The 17800-nt window shown below is 49.5% G+C and overlaps 1 protein-coding gene across 3 annotated transcripts in view; it reads left to right on the plus strand.

Moving 5' to 3' along the window:
- The window catches only part of ATP13A5 (ATPase 13A5), a 104064-nt gene that overhangs the window by 35617 nt on the left and 50647 nt on the right, over positions 1-17800 (plus strand). For all 3 annotated transcript variants that reach the window (XM_074297835.1, XM_074297833.1, XM_074297834.1), the window contains exons 7-10: positions 609-743; positions 5278-5350; positions 7772-7900; positions 14134-14304. In XM_074297835.1, the coding sequence (XP_074153936.1) occupies positions 609-743; positions 5278-5350; positions 7772-7900; positions 14134-14304 (508 nt within the window). The remainder of the gene's footprint in view (positions 1-608; positions 744-5277; positions 5351-7771; positions 7901-14133; positions 14305-17800) is intronic.

Here is a 17800-nt window from a genome sequence, read left to right on the forward strand (position 1 = left end):
AAGGGGCAGATTAAGAGCTTAGATCGCGGCAGGAGCAGTTAGGAGGCACCAAACACAGAGAGCGTCGGGGGCTGAAAGCCTCAGACATTTCCTAGCTAAGGGACCCTGAGCTAGCCTCAGCTTCCTCATCTCTAAAAGAATCTGGAGAAGGACGCGGCAAACCACGCCGCATCTTTGGCCCACAATGGACTCGTGGAGAGTCAGTCACAAATCACACAGCAACAAGAGAGCGCATCAAGAGAGTAGAATCCACGCCCGGTGTGCAGGGAATCTCAGCTCAGGGCAGAGGGCTGAACTACGGCCGTGACTCCCCCTGTGACTCCCGAGTCAGACCTCTGTGGGCAGAGCTAGACCGTCCTGGCGAGTGCCCTACAGTGGTGTGGGAATCACCAGCAAACCTTCTTTATCCTTAGCCCCGTATTCAGTACAATGAATAACACCCAAATCCAGACCCAGACCGGGCCCTGGGCCTTGCAGGCCGAGGGGCAGCGCACGGCACTAAGGCTCACCCTTTTTAATTAAAGAAGATGCCCCTGCTGTCTGCCCAACCCCTGGTGCCCGAGCAGCGCAGAAGGGACTTTCTGCCTGACAGTGTCTCTCCCCGGCAGGTTCTGAACCCGTTTTATGTGTTCCAAGCATTCACTCTGACTCTGTGGCTGTCTCAAGGGTATATCGAATATTCTGTAGCCATCATCATTCTGACCGTCATCTCCATTGTCTTAAGTGTCTACGATCTCCGGCAGGTAAGCTCCCCCCCCCCCTCCCCCCCCCCCCCCCCCCCCCCCCCCCGTCCTCCCCTCTCCTTTCTGAGCTCTGCAGAGTGCAAAGGCTGGGCAGCAGGCTGCCAGGCTGTCAAGAGGCCTGAGCCCTTTGGGCCAAGCCGTCGGCCCTAGATGTGACCCAGTGGCGGGGGAAAAGTCCAGGCAGGAAAATCTTTCCAACCCCCTGAGCTTTCCCAAGGGGGGGGGGGCTGCTGGCTTCCTGCTCACTTGGAGGCTGGAAGCAGAGCCTGGGTAAGAGCATCTTGCTGGGTTGGAGGAAGAGCCTCGTTGTTGGAGCTGGCCCTAGACTCAAAGATAGCTGAAAGCCTGGGTTCTGTAAGGCGCCTCTGTCAAGCACTGCTTCCTTCTGGAGCCTATTTTCCTCTTGACCTCACCTCCCCCCAGGTCTAGAACCATAACAATCCCATTAAGACTGGCATTGCTCTTGGAAGGGGTGTGGCCACCACCTCCCCGCTGGCTCCACTCACTCTCCCTGGAATTTTCCAAACCAAAATATCCTTCTCTGGTCCCCACTCCCTTCCATATGCTGTCTTCTCCATTAGAATGAGTACCTATCATCCATCCAGTCATCCAGCTATCTGTCTGTCTGTCTGTCTGTCTGTCTGTCTGTCTGTCTGTCTATCTATCTATGTATCTATGTATCTATGCATCTATCTATCATCTATCTTTTCTTCTTTCCTCCCTCCCTCCTGCTCTCTCTTTCTTTCTTTCTTTCTTTCTTTCTTTCTTTCTTTCTTTCTTTCTTTCTTTCTTTCTTTCTTTCTTTCTTTCTTTCTTTCTTTCTTTCTTTCTTTCTTTCCTTCTTCCTTCATTCCTCTCTTTCTTTCTTTCTCTCTTTCTTTCTCTTCGTTCCTTCCTTCCTTCCTTCCTTCCTTCCTTCCTTCCTTCCTTCCTTCCTTCCTTCCTTCCTTCCTTCCTTCCTTTCTCTCTCTCTCCCTCTCCCTTTCTCTCTCTTTCTATCATCTATCATCTCTGTCTGTCTCTGTCTCTGTTTCTCTGTCTCAGTTTCTCTCTCCATCTGTCTCTGTTTGTCTTTTTCTCTGTGTGTGCCCCTCTCTCCAACGAATACTTTCTTCCAAAGACAGATGGCTTATCTTCCCCATCAGAGTTCTAGGGGTTCTCCCGAGAGGTTGGGCAAGACTTTCTCTCTGTTATTAGTGCAAGCCATCAGTCTGGGTGTTCTTGCCGTTGCTAGTCTTCGTCAGCTAATTCCTCAGGTTCATTTTACCCAGTAACATTGACCAGTTTTTATAAAAGAATATTTACTTCACATATATAGCAAGAAGAGAAGTGTAAATATGTCGTGCCGTTTCCCCCGACCCCAACCCCGGGGACGGGCACAATCTTTCCTATACCCCTTGGCTAGCAGAATGGCAATCTATCCCATGACCAGCAGGATGGAGCCAGTTGTATCATGCTCCAGATTGGGGGCAAGGAAGTTCCATTCTATGCCATTGTGCTCTTCCTCAGCCTCTGTATCAGCTGCTCAGCCCATCCTTCCTTTGTCATTACAGATTGCTATAGATGGATTTGACTGAGAGAGATAGAGATAGAGATGATACATTAATTAAGAGCTTAACATCTGCCAGGTATTGTGCTGGAGAAACAATACAAAGAGAGCGCCATTCCCTGACTCTTAAGTAGCTTATTTCTAGTAGGGGCCAGCATATAATGGTGAGGGAGTGTGTGTGTGGGGGGGGGGAAGGGAAGGTACAAGGCAACACAAGGCATTTTCTTCTTTTTTATGATTTACAAACACTTTGTGAAATGCTGTTCTGAAGCATCCCTGGCCAAGAGAACTTTAAATATGGAGGCTTGAAGTTTTTTTCAGGCTGTACTTTTAAGTTAGGTTACTTAGCCGCTGTTCTCTTAGTGAACCCTGAGTCTCTCTCTCCTCCAGAGAAGGAGGAAACGTTGAAAAAAAAACATGATTAAAAATTAGTCCTGGAATCAATCATTGAGCCCGGTAACTCGAGTTTAATCCCTTTACTATGCTATTATAACAGCAAATCGATCAGCATTTCCTGAAACTCTACCTTTGTGACTCCAAGGCTGAGAAGCAAATATTTGTTGAGTTGAATTAGATTGAACAGACTCTCACAAGCGGGACGAACCCAGTTGCCAGATTTGACTGATGGGCAATGATTGCTTGGCAGGAGGATGGGTCTGCCCGGCTCACCAGACCTGCGAGCACCTGCATTTCTCTGGCACAGCCGGACCTGATCTATATTTGAGACTCAAGTAGGCATAGCCAAGCTCAGAAAGGACTGGACGGGCCTTCCGCGTCCCCAAAGCCAGATCCAGACAACCTCACACACCCAGGCTCACCTCTGGGCCTTGGCCTGCTCTGGCTCGTCTACCCCTTTTTTATACCCACGGGCCCTCCCTCTCTGTCTCTTTCTTAACTTCCCAGTTCCGTCCCTCCACTTCGAAAGCCCCTTCCCCAGCTACAGGCTCTGGCTTCCGGCCCCTCTCAATCTGGAGAAGAAAGAAAGGACTGTGTTGACACACAAGCACTAAATCGATAGGAGGTCTCATTACTATAATTATAACATTTTACAGGCTAATCTATGGGATTTCTGCAGCATTGCAGATGAATAAAGGGGAGAAGAGTCCTGGGTGACACATTCTTGTGGATTTGTTTCTAGGGGAAATGCTTCCTCAGGATCAAATGGACATTATGGAGAAAAGGCCACTTATAAAGTGATTCTGCCTGTCCTGGGCATGGACTAAACAGAGGGATTAAACCAAGCCAAAATTCTCTTTTGTGTTCAGTCTTGCGTTTCCCTAAGGGGGCCAGTCTCAGTATTGCACAGGGAATACTGGGACATAAATTCACTGAGAGGACCCAAATTCAGCTCTCCAAATATGATGTGATGGACGTAACTGTTGAGCAGAGAAAGGTTCGGAGAGCTGGAAGCTCAATGAGACAATTACTAGAATAGTCCAGGCAAGAGGAAGTAGGAGATTGAGCTGGGAGTGTGGATGGGGAGGGGGAAAGGGATTTATATAGAAGATGTCAAGGATGAAGAGGGGACAAAGCTTGGGAACTGACTGGAAGTGGAGCTGGAGTAAAGAATGACTCTCAAAGCCCAGGTTTTCTTCAGCAGAAAAGTGAAGGATGGTCAGAGGAGGGGAGAGTTTGGACCAAAATATAGCGAATCCTGTGTTAGACATTGGGAGTTGGAGATGCTGACGGGACAGTCAGTCAGAGATGACCAGAGAGCTGGGGCATTGTGGGACTAGAATTCAGAGAAAGATGAGGGGGAGGGGGCAAGCAAGTGGAACTTATTGGGCACCCGTTGCATGCCAGACTTTGGGCTATCTCTGGGGCTACAAAGGAAAAAATGAGGTTGTGCCCCCTGTCCTCAGGAAGGTGATGATGGAAGAGGTGAAACTACATGAATGTTGGGAGAGGGGGATGAGGGACAGTGCGAGAGCTGAAGACAAGGGCAGGGCCGCTGCAGTGTCTGCTGCTTTTGTCTCTGTCTTTTTCTTTCTGTGATTGTGGGAGACCAACGTGGTTGTGGGCACCAAAAAGGAGCCAGAGAGAGAAAAGAAGGCAATGTGGAGGGGGAGAAGAAAGGAACCTCCCTACTGAGGGAAGCTGGAGGGGGTCAAAGAGCCCAGGGGGTCCATCTTGTCCAAAAGAAGGAGAAGGATCCCCTCTGTTAGAAGCTGGAGCAAAGGGAGGCTGGGTGCTGCTGCCGGGGAGCTTTGGATGGGGATTGGATGTGAGCTGTCAGGCAGAATATGGAGCCTTCAAAGGAGGTTTGCTTAGGAGAGGAGAGGATGGAGTCCTCCTCCAGAGGAAAGGAATCGGGCGAGCCGTGAAGGGCTGAGAAGAGGAGGGCTGAGATGAGTGCTGTGGAGGGTCTGAGAGTTTGGCGAGACCAAAGGGACCGCCCGATGGGATGGAGGCGTGGCAGGGGCTAGAAAGCACAAAGGGCTGTGGACCATTGGACCATGATGCCGGGGAGGCGATGCCTGCATGTGCAAGTGAGTTGGATTGGGGGGGGCCGGCACCGGCCGCAATTTCTCCTCCAGAGCCAGCTGAGTCCATGAGATAGTGATCAAAAACTACAGCGTTTGCAGGTGTGGGATTATGGGACTTCAACGGCAGTAGGAGCAGAAACGAGAAGCCAGATGGGGGGGAAGCCTGGGTAAGGTCACGGTGCTGTGAGGTGCTTTCCAAAGACAGCCGACTTTGTGGTGAAAGAAGGTGAAAGGGAAGTGAAGGAGTCTGGGACAGCAGTAGTTTGTCCCGGAAACCAGGGATTCCAGAGGGGGCGAGAGAACAGGATGGCGGAGGAGGAGGCAGAATGGAGAGGGCCGGGGCTTGGGTGGTGATGGTGCTGGGGACACCGGGCCAAAGGAGGGAACAGAATGTTTGATTCCTCAGCAGAGGCTGCCTTTGAATCGCCCAGAGAGCAGAAACAGGCAGTGGGAGAATCCTGACCCTCTAGAGTTGACCTTTTAACTTTGAACTCCACAGCAATCGGTCAATCTGCACAACCTTGTGGAGGACCACAACAAGATCCAGGCCACGATCCACACCAAGGAGGAGGGTAGGGGCCTTTGCTTTTGGCTTACCTCTTTGTCCCACTTTGGGATTAGTTTCCACTTATGACACTGGTCTCCTCAATCTTCTGATTCATAGTTCGCCCACCCCAACCTGAGCGCCCGGCTCCCAAGGCTCCTAACACATTACATTCACAGACGGTCCTAAATTATTTTGGTCTCCCTTCCCTGTTGTTTACCAGAGTATCTTCTCTCTCTGTCTCTTTCTATCTGTCTCTATCCCTCTCTCTCTTCTCTCCTTCTTCTCCCTCCCTCCCTCCCTCTCTCTGTCTCTGGACTTGGCTTCGGACCAAAGTTGCTACCGTAACATGGGTTGCTAACATGACGTAGGAACATCGTAATATAGCATAGTAACATAGGCCATTAGCCCAAGTCGCACTGAAGGGCGCCAGCAGTGGGTCTCAGAGGCAGAGGGGGGAGGCGGGGCCGCGATAACCAAGGGGTTATGTGCCGGGCCGCGGGGGGAAGCAGCGATGGGGCCAGACTCAGAGCCTGAATCCTGAGCGTGGCTCCCCTGCGGCAGTGCCGCCTCTTGAGTTGGCGGAAGTGCAGTGGTAGGAATGGCGTTGGTGAGAGGAGTAGTGGCAGTGGGAGCAGTAGTAGTAGTAACCATGGTGCTGGTGATAGTAGTAGTAGTAACCATGGTGCTGGTGATAGTAGTAGCAGTAACCATGATGCTGGTGATAGTTGTAGCAGTAACCACGGTGGTGGTGATAGTAGTAGCAGTAACCATGGTGCTGGTGATAGTAGTAGCAGTAACCATGGTGCTGGTGATAGTAGTAGTAGTAACCATGGTGCTGGTGATAGTAGTAGTAGTAACCATGATGCTGGTGATAGTTGTAGCAGTAACCACGGTGGTGGTGATAGTAGTAGCAGTGACCATGGTGCTGGTGATAGTAGTAGCAGTAACCATGGTGCTGGTGATAGTAGTAGTAACCATGGTGCTGGTGATAGTTGTAGCAGTGACCATGGTGGTGGTGATAGTAGCAGTAGTAACCATGGTGCTGGTGATAGTAGCAGTAGTAACCATGGTGCTGGTGATAGTAGTAGCAGTAACCATGGTGCTGGTGATAGTAGTAGAAGTAACCGTGGTGCTGGTGATAGTAGTAGCAGTAACCGTGGTGCTGGTGATAGTAGTAGCAGTAACCGTGGTGCTGGTGATAGTTGTAGCAGTGACCATGGTGGTGGTGATAGTAGTAGTAGTAACCATGGTGCTGGTGATAGTAGTAGTAGTAACCATGGTGCTGATGATAGTAGCAGTAGTAACCATGGTGCTGGTGATAGTAGTAGCAGTAACCATGATGCTGGTGATAGTTGTAGCAGTAACCACGGTGGTGGTGATAGTAGTAGCAGTAACCATGGTGCTGGTGATAGTAGTAGCAGTAACCATGGTGCTGGTGATAGTAGTAGTAGTAACCATGGTGCTGGTGATAGTAGTAGTAGTAACCATGATGCTGGTGATAGTTGTAGCAGTAACCACGGTGGTGGTGATAGTAGTAGCAGTGACCATGGTGCTGGTGATAGTAGTAGTAACCATGGTGCTGGTGATAGTAGTAGTAGTAACCATGGTGCTGGTGATAGTAGTAGTAGTAACCGTGGTGCTGGTGATAGTAGTAGTAGTAACCATGGTGCTGGTGATAGTAGTAGCAGTAATAGTAACGGTAGCAGAAGTAGCAGCAGCTCACACTCATATGGATCCCACCCTGTGCCAGGCACTGTGCTAAGTGCTTTACAATTATTATCCCCTTCTAAATGCTAAACTACTTGTAGTGACAGATGCTCTTATTATGCTCACTTGGGGTCCCTAATACTGTGCCACCTCGGTGAGAATCTTCATTCTAGAGGTATTCAAATCCTTGGGATCTGAGGCTATAACCAAGAGAAGTAGTACAGAGGGAGAAGAAAAGAGGACCCAGGACCGAAGTCTCTGGGGCATCCACAGTGACTGTCATGGCCTGACTTAGATTTGCATACAGGAAAGGAGGGGTCCAATGGCAAGAGAGGGAGGTCCCCAAACTCTGCAGGAGCAGGTGATTGACCATGCCCAAGGCTGTAGAGATCTCAAGGGAACTAAAGAGAAAAAAGGGCACTGGGTGTGGCCCCTAAGAGATGCTCGGTAACTTGGGAGAGAGCCGCTTCGGTGGAACAAAGAGGTTGGAAGCCAAACCACAGGAAGCTAAGAAGTGAGGGAAGAGAGCGAGTGGAGGCGGGGACCGTAGATGGCTTTTCTAGGAGTTTTTGTCACAAGAGGAAGAAAAGATGTCAGATGGGGGGGGGGTGGAATGACCAAGGGAAGGGTTTCCGCAGAAGAACAGGGAAGGGAAGGAGACAAGTGCTGCTCTTGTAGCAGGAAAAGAGAAAGAACCAGTCGCTCATTCACAGCGTGGCTTCCCCTCTTTATTGCCCAGGTCTGCAGGAACTTGAGTCCCGCCTCTTGGTACCCGGAGATATCCTTGTTCTGCCGGGCAAGTTTTCCTTACCATGTGACGCTGTCTTGATTGATGGAAGCTGCATCGTCAACGAGGGCATGCTGACAGGTACCGTTGGGAGAGTCGGGCCTCCTGTTTCCTGCCCGTGTTTCCTTGTAGCCCAATGCCGGCGATCTCCCTGGGATGTGTGAGCTGCTGCAGGGGCTGCAAAGGAGCCCCCAGCGGGGTCACTGTCTTCAGGGCGCCTCAGTCCATTTGGCAAGAAAGGGGTGATGGTAGCCTGGCCCACGAGGGCTGTCTGCGCGGACTCTGGGGAATCCGAGCTCACTGGGCCCTGGCCAACCCTGGCCTGGTTTGGTTCTTTGTGCTCCACTGAACACCCAGAGTGTGAGTGAAGACCCGCGGCCAGGCGGAAGATAAGCTTCGCAATCTCCATTTATTACTCCGAGTGCCCGGTTCATGGGCCTTTCAGGCCAGTGTTAGCACATTAGCTCCTCCATCGTATCCCTCCAGGGCTAATGCACCATCCACACGCTGACATTTCAGTATCCGAGACACTTATGACCGCAGAATTGCAAGCAGCCTCGCTGTGTGCTCGTCGGCATCCCCAGAACTGGAAATGGCTGTGATGTTTCGCCAGTGCCCAAGGACTTGTGGAGACAGTTGTAAAGAGCAGGAATGTTTGGACTGAGGGAGCTACCGCAAGTGCGTCTTCAATTCATCATTGAGGGATAAATAAGATAGTTCAAATGCCTTGTTTTGGTGGCTGGCGTTCTCCAGCAAGATTCTCCTGATTTGTACCAAATCTCTCTTTACAATGATTAGGGAGACAGTGAGCCAATATGGGCATGGGCCTGCTGGCCCTCTCCAGTTCTTGACCCCACGTTTCTGTAGAATCATGGAAAACTTGGAAAGAGTGGGAGCAACCTGGGTGCTTCCCAAAGGGTGCTCAGGAGGGCGAGGGATCTGATCAGCTTGGTGTAAGAGTGAGGCTGGTGTGAAATGAAGTGAAAACAGAAACTGCTCTGATCTCCAGGGTCCCGCTGCCACCTCCAGCCATCTACCTGGGAACCCTCATGCATAAAGGGGAGTTGGGAAGGAGGGAAGGACTGGTGGCCAGGCAGGGAGGGGGAAGGTCTGGTTCTGGATAAGATAAGGTGAGAGCTCATCTACCAGGACCCAGTATCCCAAGGACAGGTTTCCCTGGGGGAAGGAGGCAGAGGAAGAGGATGAGGAAGAGTCCATTGGACTCATAGTTATTTAACTATACTTAAATGATATGAACCTTCCTTTTCTCCTCCTTCTCTCCCTCCCTCCCTTTCTCCCTTCCTCCCTCCCTTCCTATTTGAGTGGAAAAAGGTGAGAGGGAGAAAATAAATGTACTTGATAACTTTCTTGCCAGCTGAAAAAGCTGTTGAAGAGAAATGGCTTCGATGTACATGTAACACATAGTATCATAATCAGACGATTCCCACCAAACACGGGCGGCGTCAGCAGGGGCTGATGTGGAAGAGGAAAGCCCACTTGAAACAGAAGAGGGAAAAAGTAGGATTCCCGAGTAGTGGGTAACCTGAACAGGATGCCATTTAGAATAATTCAATCTGCCCAACAGAGGAATTCAATTAATTTAAATTAAAACCAAACATCCGAAGCAGCTACCAGATGCCAGGCATCTTGCTAAGTGCAGGGGATATAAATTAGGAAAAGACAGACAGTCCCTGGCCTTAGAGAGCTTGCCATCTAATGGGGAAGACCCAGTAGGGCGTGCTCTGCGTGGGAACTAAGGTCCGTGCAGTGGAACCCAAGCAGAGAAGGTGGTGGACCACGCAGTTACCTGCAATGCCGTTATGTTGCCTCTCTGAAGGAAGGCCTTGGGAAGAGCTGACTTCTCCGTCCTAAAGGTGGCTATCCAAGGGGAGAGTGACGATGCTTGGGGGTTGAGCATCAACGGCCCCGTCTCATAGTGATGAGATTGTAGGGGACTGGCCCATGTGGAGGAGGCAGGATGTTCTGCGGAAGCCGGACTGCTGATAGGAAAGGGAGCGTCCCCTGGGAACGGGCCCACTAATTTACCTGGTGACTTTCACATTCATTCTGTTGAACCCTGAATAATAACCCATAGCCGCCCCCTCTCCCTTGTCATTGGGACTGGAAAATTGAGTTTAAAAAAAGAGCCCAGGAAAAGTTGAAGCTTGGACCACTTTATATACCATTGAGTCAGACTCCAGTTGCTTTATCTCAATCCTTGCTCAATAATTCCCCCTCCTTTTGAGTATTGCCCTTCACCTTGCCGTCTCCTGTCTGTGACCTTCTTATCTTGACCCCTGTCCTGTCAGGATGAAGTTCTGATCCTTTCCTGGAATTATGGCTTATCTTCCCAGTGACCTCACCCCCCTTATCTGCTTTTGTTTCTCCTATAAGACTGTATTCTCAGGTTATATGTTCTGTTTGCAAACCCTAGTTAGCTAAAACCCTATATAAGTTCCCTGCCTCGGTTGATCTGGACTGAATGCTTTGGACAAGAGTCTCATGTGGTACATTAGCTTAAAGTCCACGTGAAGAACGAGAACCAATCTCTGCTTGCCTCGGTTTCTCTGTATCACAATTCATCTGGCACCTCTTATTTCATTCTAGTAGAATGTAGCTCCTTGAGGTCAGGCATTATTTCCCGTTTGTTTTTGATCCCCGTGCACAGGCCAGCTGGTCAATCAATAAGCATTTAATAACTTTTTACTGTGCACCGAGCATTCCCCCTTCTCCTCAGCTTCTGGCTTACATCCACTTCCATCTTCCAAAATCTGGAAGCTACTTGGCTACGTGGAGGCGGCCTCCGGTCCTCGGCTACGCGGAGGCGGCCTCCGGTCCTCGGCTACACGGAGGCGGCCTCCGATTCTTGGCTACATGGAGGCGGCCTCCGATCCTCCCGCATTCCTTTACTTGCCTTTCTCTGAGAAATTATTCAGTTTCCTCCATTCAAGGCAGCTGGTAGCACAGTGGTTAGAGCATTGGGCATAGAGTCAGAAAGACTGAGTTCCAAAATAATCTGACAATTATTAGGTGTGTTACACTAGACAAATTATTTCTAACTTCCATGGGCCTCAGTTTTAACCTCTGTAAAATGGTGTTATCGAGAGGGTCATTGTTCGGATCCAGTTTGGACTCATTTTTTTTCTGAGGTTCCTTTCGGTGATTGTGCGAGAGCCCTTCTCACTTTAGTAAAAAGCTCCACGGTTTAGCGTGTAGCCAGGATTGCTCTGGTTCTGTGGCCCTGCCAACACCTCCAGCTGCTCTGCAGATGGCCGGCACCCTGTGTTTCCAGGGCGGGCCCAGCAACCCTTCTGCTTCAGCTGGACCAGCAGGAGGCTGAGCGCCTCTTCTATTCCCTTGGAGCCTCCCAGGGGGCCTTTGAGCCAAGATAAAACCCCCAAGTGAAGAAGGTTATAGCAATCATTTGCATCCTCACTGTCAACAACACTAAGAATTTCCCATCTTTATATGGTAAGCACTTTATTTTTTAAATAAACTTAAGTTCCCTTTTCTGAATCTTCCTTTTCTGACAGGGGGTGCTACTTCCTGACCCTCTTTAAAACAACGGGTCATCATTACCTAAACGGGCTGGGCTGCTCAGGATTCTGCTGGCTCACCAGTTTCCTTTTATGCCCCCCCAAGGATTGGAGATTCTCTCACCTCCTTTGGCCAGTCATAGCAGGTACCCACGGTGCCAGGAGCCCCTTCGTTAGACTCCCTGGAAACTGGTCCCCGGGAGAGTGTTTGAAACAGAGATCGTCTGCCCTCCGCCCTTGCCCTGAGAAGACCAAGGAACTGGCCAGACTCCTGAGGCACCCACTGTGAAGCCTTTCCTAACAGTCCTCAGGAGAAGTAATTTCCAAACGCAAGCATATCTTAATGAGAGACAAACCATTGATGTCGAAGCACTTTGTCTTTTTTCTGCTTACAAACTGTTGATTTTTTTGTTTACAAATGGTCTAAAGATAGCAGAAATGCTGTTCAAAGACTTGTTTATATCACCCAGAGAGAAAAGGATGTTCATTATCTATTCCTAAATGGTTCAACCCAAGCAGATTTTCCATTAAAAATGGATCTGTTTAATTTAAAACTGAGGAAGGAAAAGCAGTAAACAGAAATATGCTGAGTATAATTACAAACTATCCCTGAAATGTGCTGAAATCTAATGACCTTGTAATGATAATGAGGAAGATTTGCATAGATATCACATCCTTCACCGAGAAGGTTGCCATAGTACCCAGCACAGTCCCAGCCCAGGGATAACTTCCCTCCATCCCTGAGAGCTAAAAGGCCACTTCGCTAACTTGCAGCGACTTCTGCATGAGGAGACCGCCCGGAAGAAGGGGCCCTTCTGCTGGGGACAGTGGACAGCACTGTAGGAAGAAGGATGTGATAGAGAAGACTGACCTGGGTTCTTCCTCTTGACCTGCCCCTTCTCTTCTCCCTCCATGTTTCCATGAAACTTCCAAGGGTTTTCAGACAGGAGGAAAGAGAACCGATTTTTGGGATGGCTTCAGGATTCAGTCAAGGTTTTGGAGCCATAATTCTTCTTTGGGCACCCCCAGGAGTGATGTGGATGAACCAGAAATGGGCCTGGTTCTCCACAAAGCAAAGGGATTTTGCCAGGATGAGTACTCTTGAGGCACTTGGCCCAGCATCCAGAAGATGATGTAACATTGGGCTTAGCCCAGCATCCAGAAGATGTCATCTAGAGTTTAAAAGCTACTTGGAGCCCCAGCCCAGTTGCCACTTGGGAGATGCCATCTGGAGGCTCACCAAGGCCAGCCTTCTGGTGCCGGGCTCACTTAGGACAGCTCTTCCTCAGATCATAGACAAGCAGTCCAGCTCTCCGCCAGTGCCCGGCCACACTCGGCAAAGTCTCATATCGGCTTGTGCCATATCTACTTGGTCATTAAGCAAGATGAGAGCCTAGAGGGCGGCCTCAGGGGAAGGCGCCATGGTCTTCCTCCCTGAAGGGAGGCCATGGCCCAAGGAAGTCACTGGACTTGTGATCAGAAGGACTGGAATTCTAATTCTGCCTGCTGTATTTCGTTGTGTGTGTTTAAGGGAACCTTTCTGACCCCACTTTTAAAAAGGAATTTTAAACCTGTAACGAGCACCGAAGTATACCCGGTTCACCTTGAGCTCACACCCTTTTCTATCCCCCCCAGTCCCGGGGAAAGTGGGCTCGTTTTAAAGCACTTCCCAAATGAGATTTGCTCTGGCCAATGCAGCCTGGCCAACGGCTGGCTGGGCCGGGTCAGGCCACTTGGGATTTCATAACAATACAGCGAGAGTTTGTATCATTCTTTTTGGTCACCAGGGGGCTTGATACAGGCCATTTCCTTTCAATTCCACAATGAGCCAATGAGGGAGGTGTTACTGCCCCCATTTTGCAGATGAGCAAGTGAGGCTGAGAAATTATAGAAGCCTAGGGCCTCACGACTAGTACGTGTTCAATCCAGGGCCTCCAGCCTTCACGCAGGTGACTTCCCTCCCACTGGAGAGATCTCTCTCCCGGGGCTTCCAGGGTCTTTCCTACCGGCCACGGAAAGAGGGGCCAGACCAAGGCGACGCCCTGACTGAATAGTGAGGGCACCCCGGTTCTGGCTGACGAAAGGCCCCTCTTCATCACGGGGGGAGGGGCGGAACGGCGCCCACTGCACCACGTATGTTCTCCAGTTTGCTCTGGATTTTTTCGGCAGAATACTGGGAGTGCTCCTGAGGACCGGGATCGCTGGCCGGTCTCCTGGGACCTGTTGGGTGGTCTCGGCCAATAGAACGCAAGCTTCTTGAGGGCAGGGACTGACTGACAGATACACAGAGAAAGAGACATTTCTAGCCCTTCCCAGGGTAATGGTCCTTTGGGACCAGGCCTGGGGAGCAAACCTTTCCCCAGAAAAGCCATTCACAAAGAAGCGCAAAGTATTTTCCAGAGGGAGAAGGAGCCCTAAGCACAGTGGGGGGGGGGGGGATAGGCAGAAAGGCCTGGGGCAGGAGCTTGTGCTTTGAACGAGGCTGGGAATTGTAAAGAGTGGGGCAAATGGCGCCCTCCAGAGGAGGGGGGTGTCCTGGGCAGAGGCTAGAGGCGGGAGAGCAGGTTGTGGCTGCAGCTCCATTTATTATAACTCTCGGAACAGGAAAGCGACAGTCACACCGGCGGGAGGGAGCGTGTTGGGTCCGGGCACCCCAGGCTCAGGTCCGAGTGCAGAGCATTCGGGGGTGCCTGACCATCGGGGTCAGTCCCAAGGAGGATGGAGCATGGGGGGCTGTTTGGGAAGCGTGAGGGGCTAACGCAGAACCGTCCTCCCCAGGGGAGAGCATCCCGGTTACCAAGACGCCGTTGCCCCAGGTGGAGAGCACCCTGCCTTGGAAGTCGCACAGCCTGGAGGATTACCGGCGCCACGTCCTCTTCTGTGGGACGGAGGTCATCCAGACCAAGCCGGCGGGCCCAGGCCCCGTCCGGGCCGTCGTCCTTCAAACAGGTGAGTGGCCGCGACGGCCCGTGGGAGCGCTCTGGGCTTGGATCCCGTCTCGGCCGCTGGTCCAGGTCCCATTTCCCCTGCAGTGGCCCCGCTTTGCCCAGCTTGGACGGCCAGCTGTAAGCGGGGCCCCCTGAGGGGTAGATACCCCTTAATGTGTCCCTAAATTGAGGAGGATCCGAGAGCGTGGCTCGGGCAGAATGGGTCTCTAATTGGGCAGAGGAGGCGGGGGAGGCAGGGAGGGCACACCGACATCAGGTCCCTCCCAGCAAGCCTGCCCCCGTCGGTGGGCTTCTCCACATGAACCTGCAGGGAGGGGTCTTCCTTGTCAAATGAGGGGCGGCAGAGAAGAGGCTGGCCTCCAGCCAGGAGGCAGGTCTTGGTGCTGGGCCCTCCAGACCAGTGGTAGCGGGCGCCTGCCTCCCATTTCCCTTTAAAAGGCAGATTAAAATTCCTGTTGCGCTCAGGTCACAGGTGTGGCGCCAGGCCAAACTAGGGAGCCTTGTCAAGTAACTGGCAGCTTGGGGGGGCAGCTGGTGAGTTTGGACCTCGCCTCAGACACTGGCTAGCTGTGTGACCCTGGCCTAGTCACATAATGGCTCCAGCCTCAGTATCCTTACCTATAAAGTGGGAATAATAATAGTCCTTATCTCAGGGGACTGTGATGAGATAATGCATGCAGAAGCTTTACAGACTGAAAGCACCCCATTGTGCCTAGAAGGGGTCGCCCCCCCCGGGCATAGAACCACAAACTGTCCGAGTGAGAGAAGCTCAGAGACCACCTTGTCCCATCCCCTGTTAAACTAGGCCCGGATCTGTGACATCCCTGACGAGTGGTCACTCAGACTCTGCTTAGAGACCCCCAGGGAGGATGGGGGAGGGCTCCGGAGGAGGCTGGGAAGTGTATTTTTCATTCTGTCTAGTTGTATCTGCCATCCAAGTATCCTGCCTAGATCAGCCCTCGAGAACCAAAAGAAAAAGCTTAATTCTTTCCCATGGGGCCACTAGGGGTGCGAGTGCACAGAGCCCCAGTGGGAAGTTGACAGGATTCATCTATATGAGTTCAAATCCAGCTTCAGACACTCCCTAGTTGTGTGACCCTGGGCATGATGCCCAACTCCGTTTGCCTCAGTTTCCTCATCTGTAAAATGAGCTGGAGAAGGAAATGCCAAACCCCTTCAGTCTTTGCCAAGAAAAGCTTAAAAGGAGCACGGAGAGTGGGACAAAACTGAAATGAGTGAACGGCAGCTTTCTTCCTCCGCGGAAGCCTTTCAGATTCTTTTAAACATGCTAATGCACGACCGACTGGCCTGCCCGAGGCCTTTTCTGGATCATCCTTCAGTAACTAGAAGGAGGATTACTGACTACAATGTGATATTATCCTAAGCTTTTCCTTAAATACATACACACGCACAGTACACGTGTGCTTAGACCTACACCTGTGTGTGTGCATGTGCATAGATGTGTAGAGCTACATAGTATAATTGTGTACACGTGTTATTGCTGTTCCATTTTCAGTCATGTCTGGCTCTTCGTGGTTCCTTTTTACTTTTTGCAAAGATATGTTTATTCACATACAGTTTTAGACACAAGCATGGAAGGCTCTGCTGTTCACTAGCTACCTTCTAATTATATCCCTCTACATATATGCACATTTACACACATATACTTTTATTTGTGTATGTATGTATATCTAGAAGCTAGTAAACAGTAGAGCTTCCCAAGAGTCTGAAGCCATACGTATATATGCATACAGATGCATATATAGAGTAGCTAGTTCTGCTGTTCACTAGCTATCATGTGTATATGCATGTGTATGTGTGTGTGTGTATCCATGCATCCATTTGTCTGTCTACCTATCTATCCATCCGTCCATCCATGTATTCATTTATTCAGTCATTTGTCCATCTATATTTACTTATCTATCTATCCATCTGTTCATTTTTTCATCCATCCATTCATCCATGTGTTTATCCATCTATTCATGTATTTAAAGATCTACCCATCTATCTATCCATGTGTTCATCTGTTCATCCATCCATCTATCCATCTAATCTATCCATCTATCCATCATCTATCCATCCTCTATCATCTAATCTATCCATCTATCCATCATCTATCATCTAATCTATCCATCCTCTATCCATCTAATCTATCCATCTATCCATCATCTATCATCTAATCTATCCATCCTCTATCCATCTAATCTATCCATCTATCCATCATCTATCATCTAATCTATCCATCCTCTATCCATCTAATCTATCCATCTATCCATCCTCTATCATCTAATCTATCCATCTATCCATCATCTATCATCTAATCTATCCATCCTCTATCCATCTAATCTATCCATCTATCCATCCTCTATCATCTAATCTATCCATCTATCCATCATCTATCATCTAATCTATCCATCCTCTATCATCTAATCTATCCATCTATCCATCATCTATCATCTAATCTATCCATCATCTATCCATCTAATCTATCCATCTATCCATCCTCTATCCATCTAATCTATCATCTAATCTATCCATCTATCCATCATCTATCATCTAATCTATCCATCCTCTATCCATCTATCCATCTATGCATTCATCTATTCATCCATTTGTCCATCTATATTTATCTATTTATCTTTCCATCCATTTGTTCATTCTTTCATCCATTCCTTTATCCTTGTCTTCATCCATCTGTCCATCATCTATCCATCATCTATCCATCTATCCATCTAATCTATCCATCTATCCATCTAATCTATCCATCTATCCATCAATCCATCTATGCATTCATCTGTTCATCCATTTGTCCATCTATATTTATCTATCTTTCCATCCATCTGTTCATTCTTTCATCCATCCATCTATCCATCTAATCTATCCATCTATCCATCCTCTATCCATCTATGCATTCATCTATTCATCCTTTTGTCCATCTATATTTATCTATTTATCTTTCCATCCATTTGTTCATTCTTTCATCCATTGCTTTATCCTTGTCTTCATCCATCTATCCATCATCCATCCATCCATCCATCCATCCATCCATCCATCTTTCACCTGTGTCTTTCTCTATCTATCTATCCTTCTGGTGGCTTCCTGGGTTTCCTAAGCCAAAGCTGCCTGTGACAGTTGGGCCTCACCCACCCCTTTTGCAATCGCATGAGCGGGTCCAAGGCCCCTTTTTGTGCTGCCATTGTAGCATCTGAGAACATAGACGGGGAGCACATGGTCTGAGACAATCAAGAGACATGAATTAACCCCCCCCCCTTTTTGAGTTGTGAGTTTTCACTTAAAAATGCTGACCCACGATAGATGGTGGGAGGTTTGAATGGTTGCTTGCAAAAACAAACACGAAGGCAAATAATAGAAGCTTTCGTTTGTTCTCTTGTTCTCTAATAAAAAAAAATTCCTCAGTATCTTAATGTACCTGAATGCCCTCCCCTCCAAGCTCCCTCACACATCCCTATGTGCTCACACACAGATGCGGGGGGGTA

The sequence above is a fragment of the Sminthopsis crassicaudata genome, chromosome 3 (genome assembly GCF_048593235.1).
Source record: "Sminthopsis crassicaudata isolate SCR6 chromosome 3, ASM4859323v1, whole genome shotgun sequence".
Lineage (NCBI taxonomy): Eukaryota > Metazoa > Chordata > Mammalia > Dasyuromorphia > Dasyuridae > Sminthopsis > Sminthopsis crassicaudata.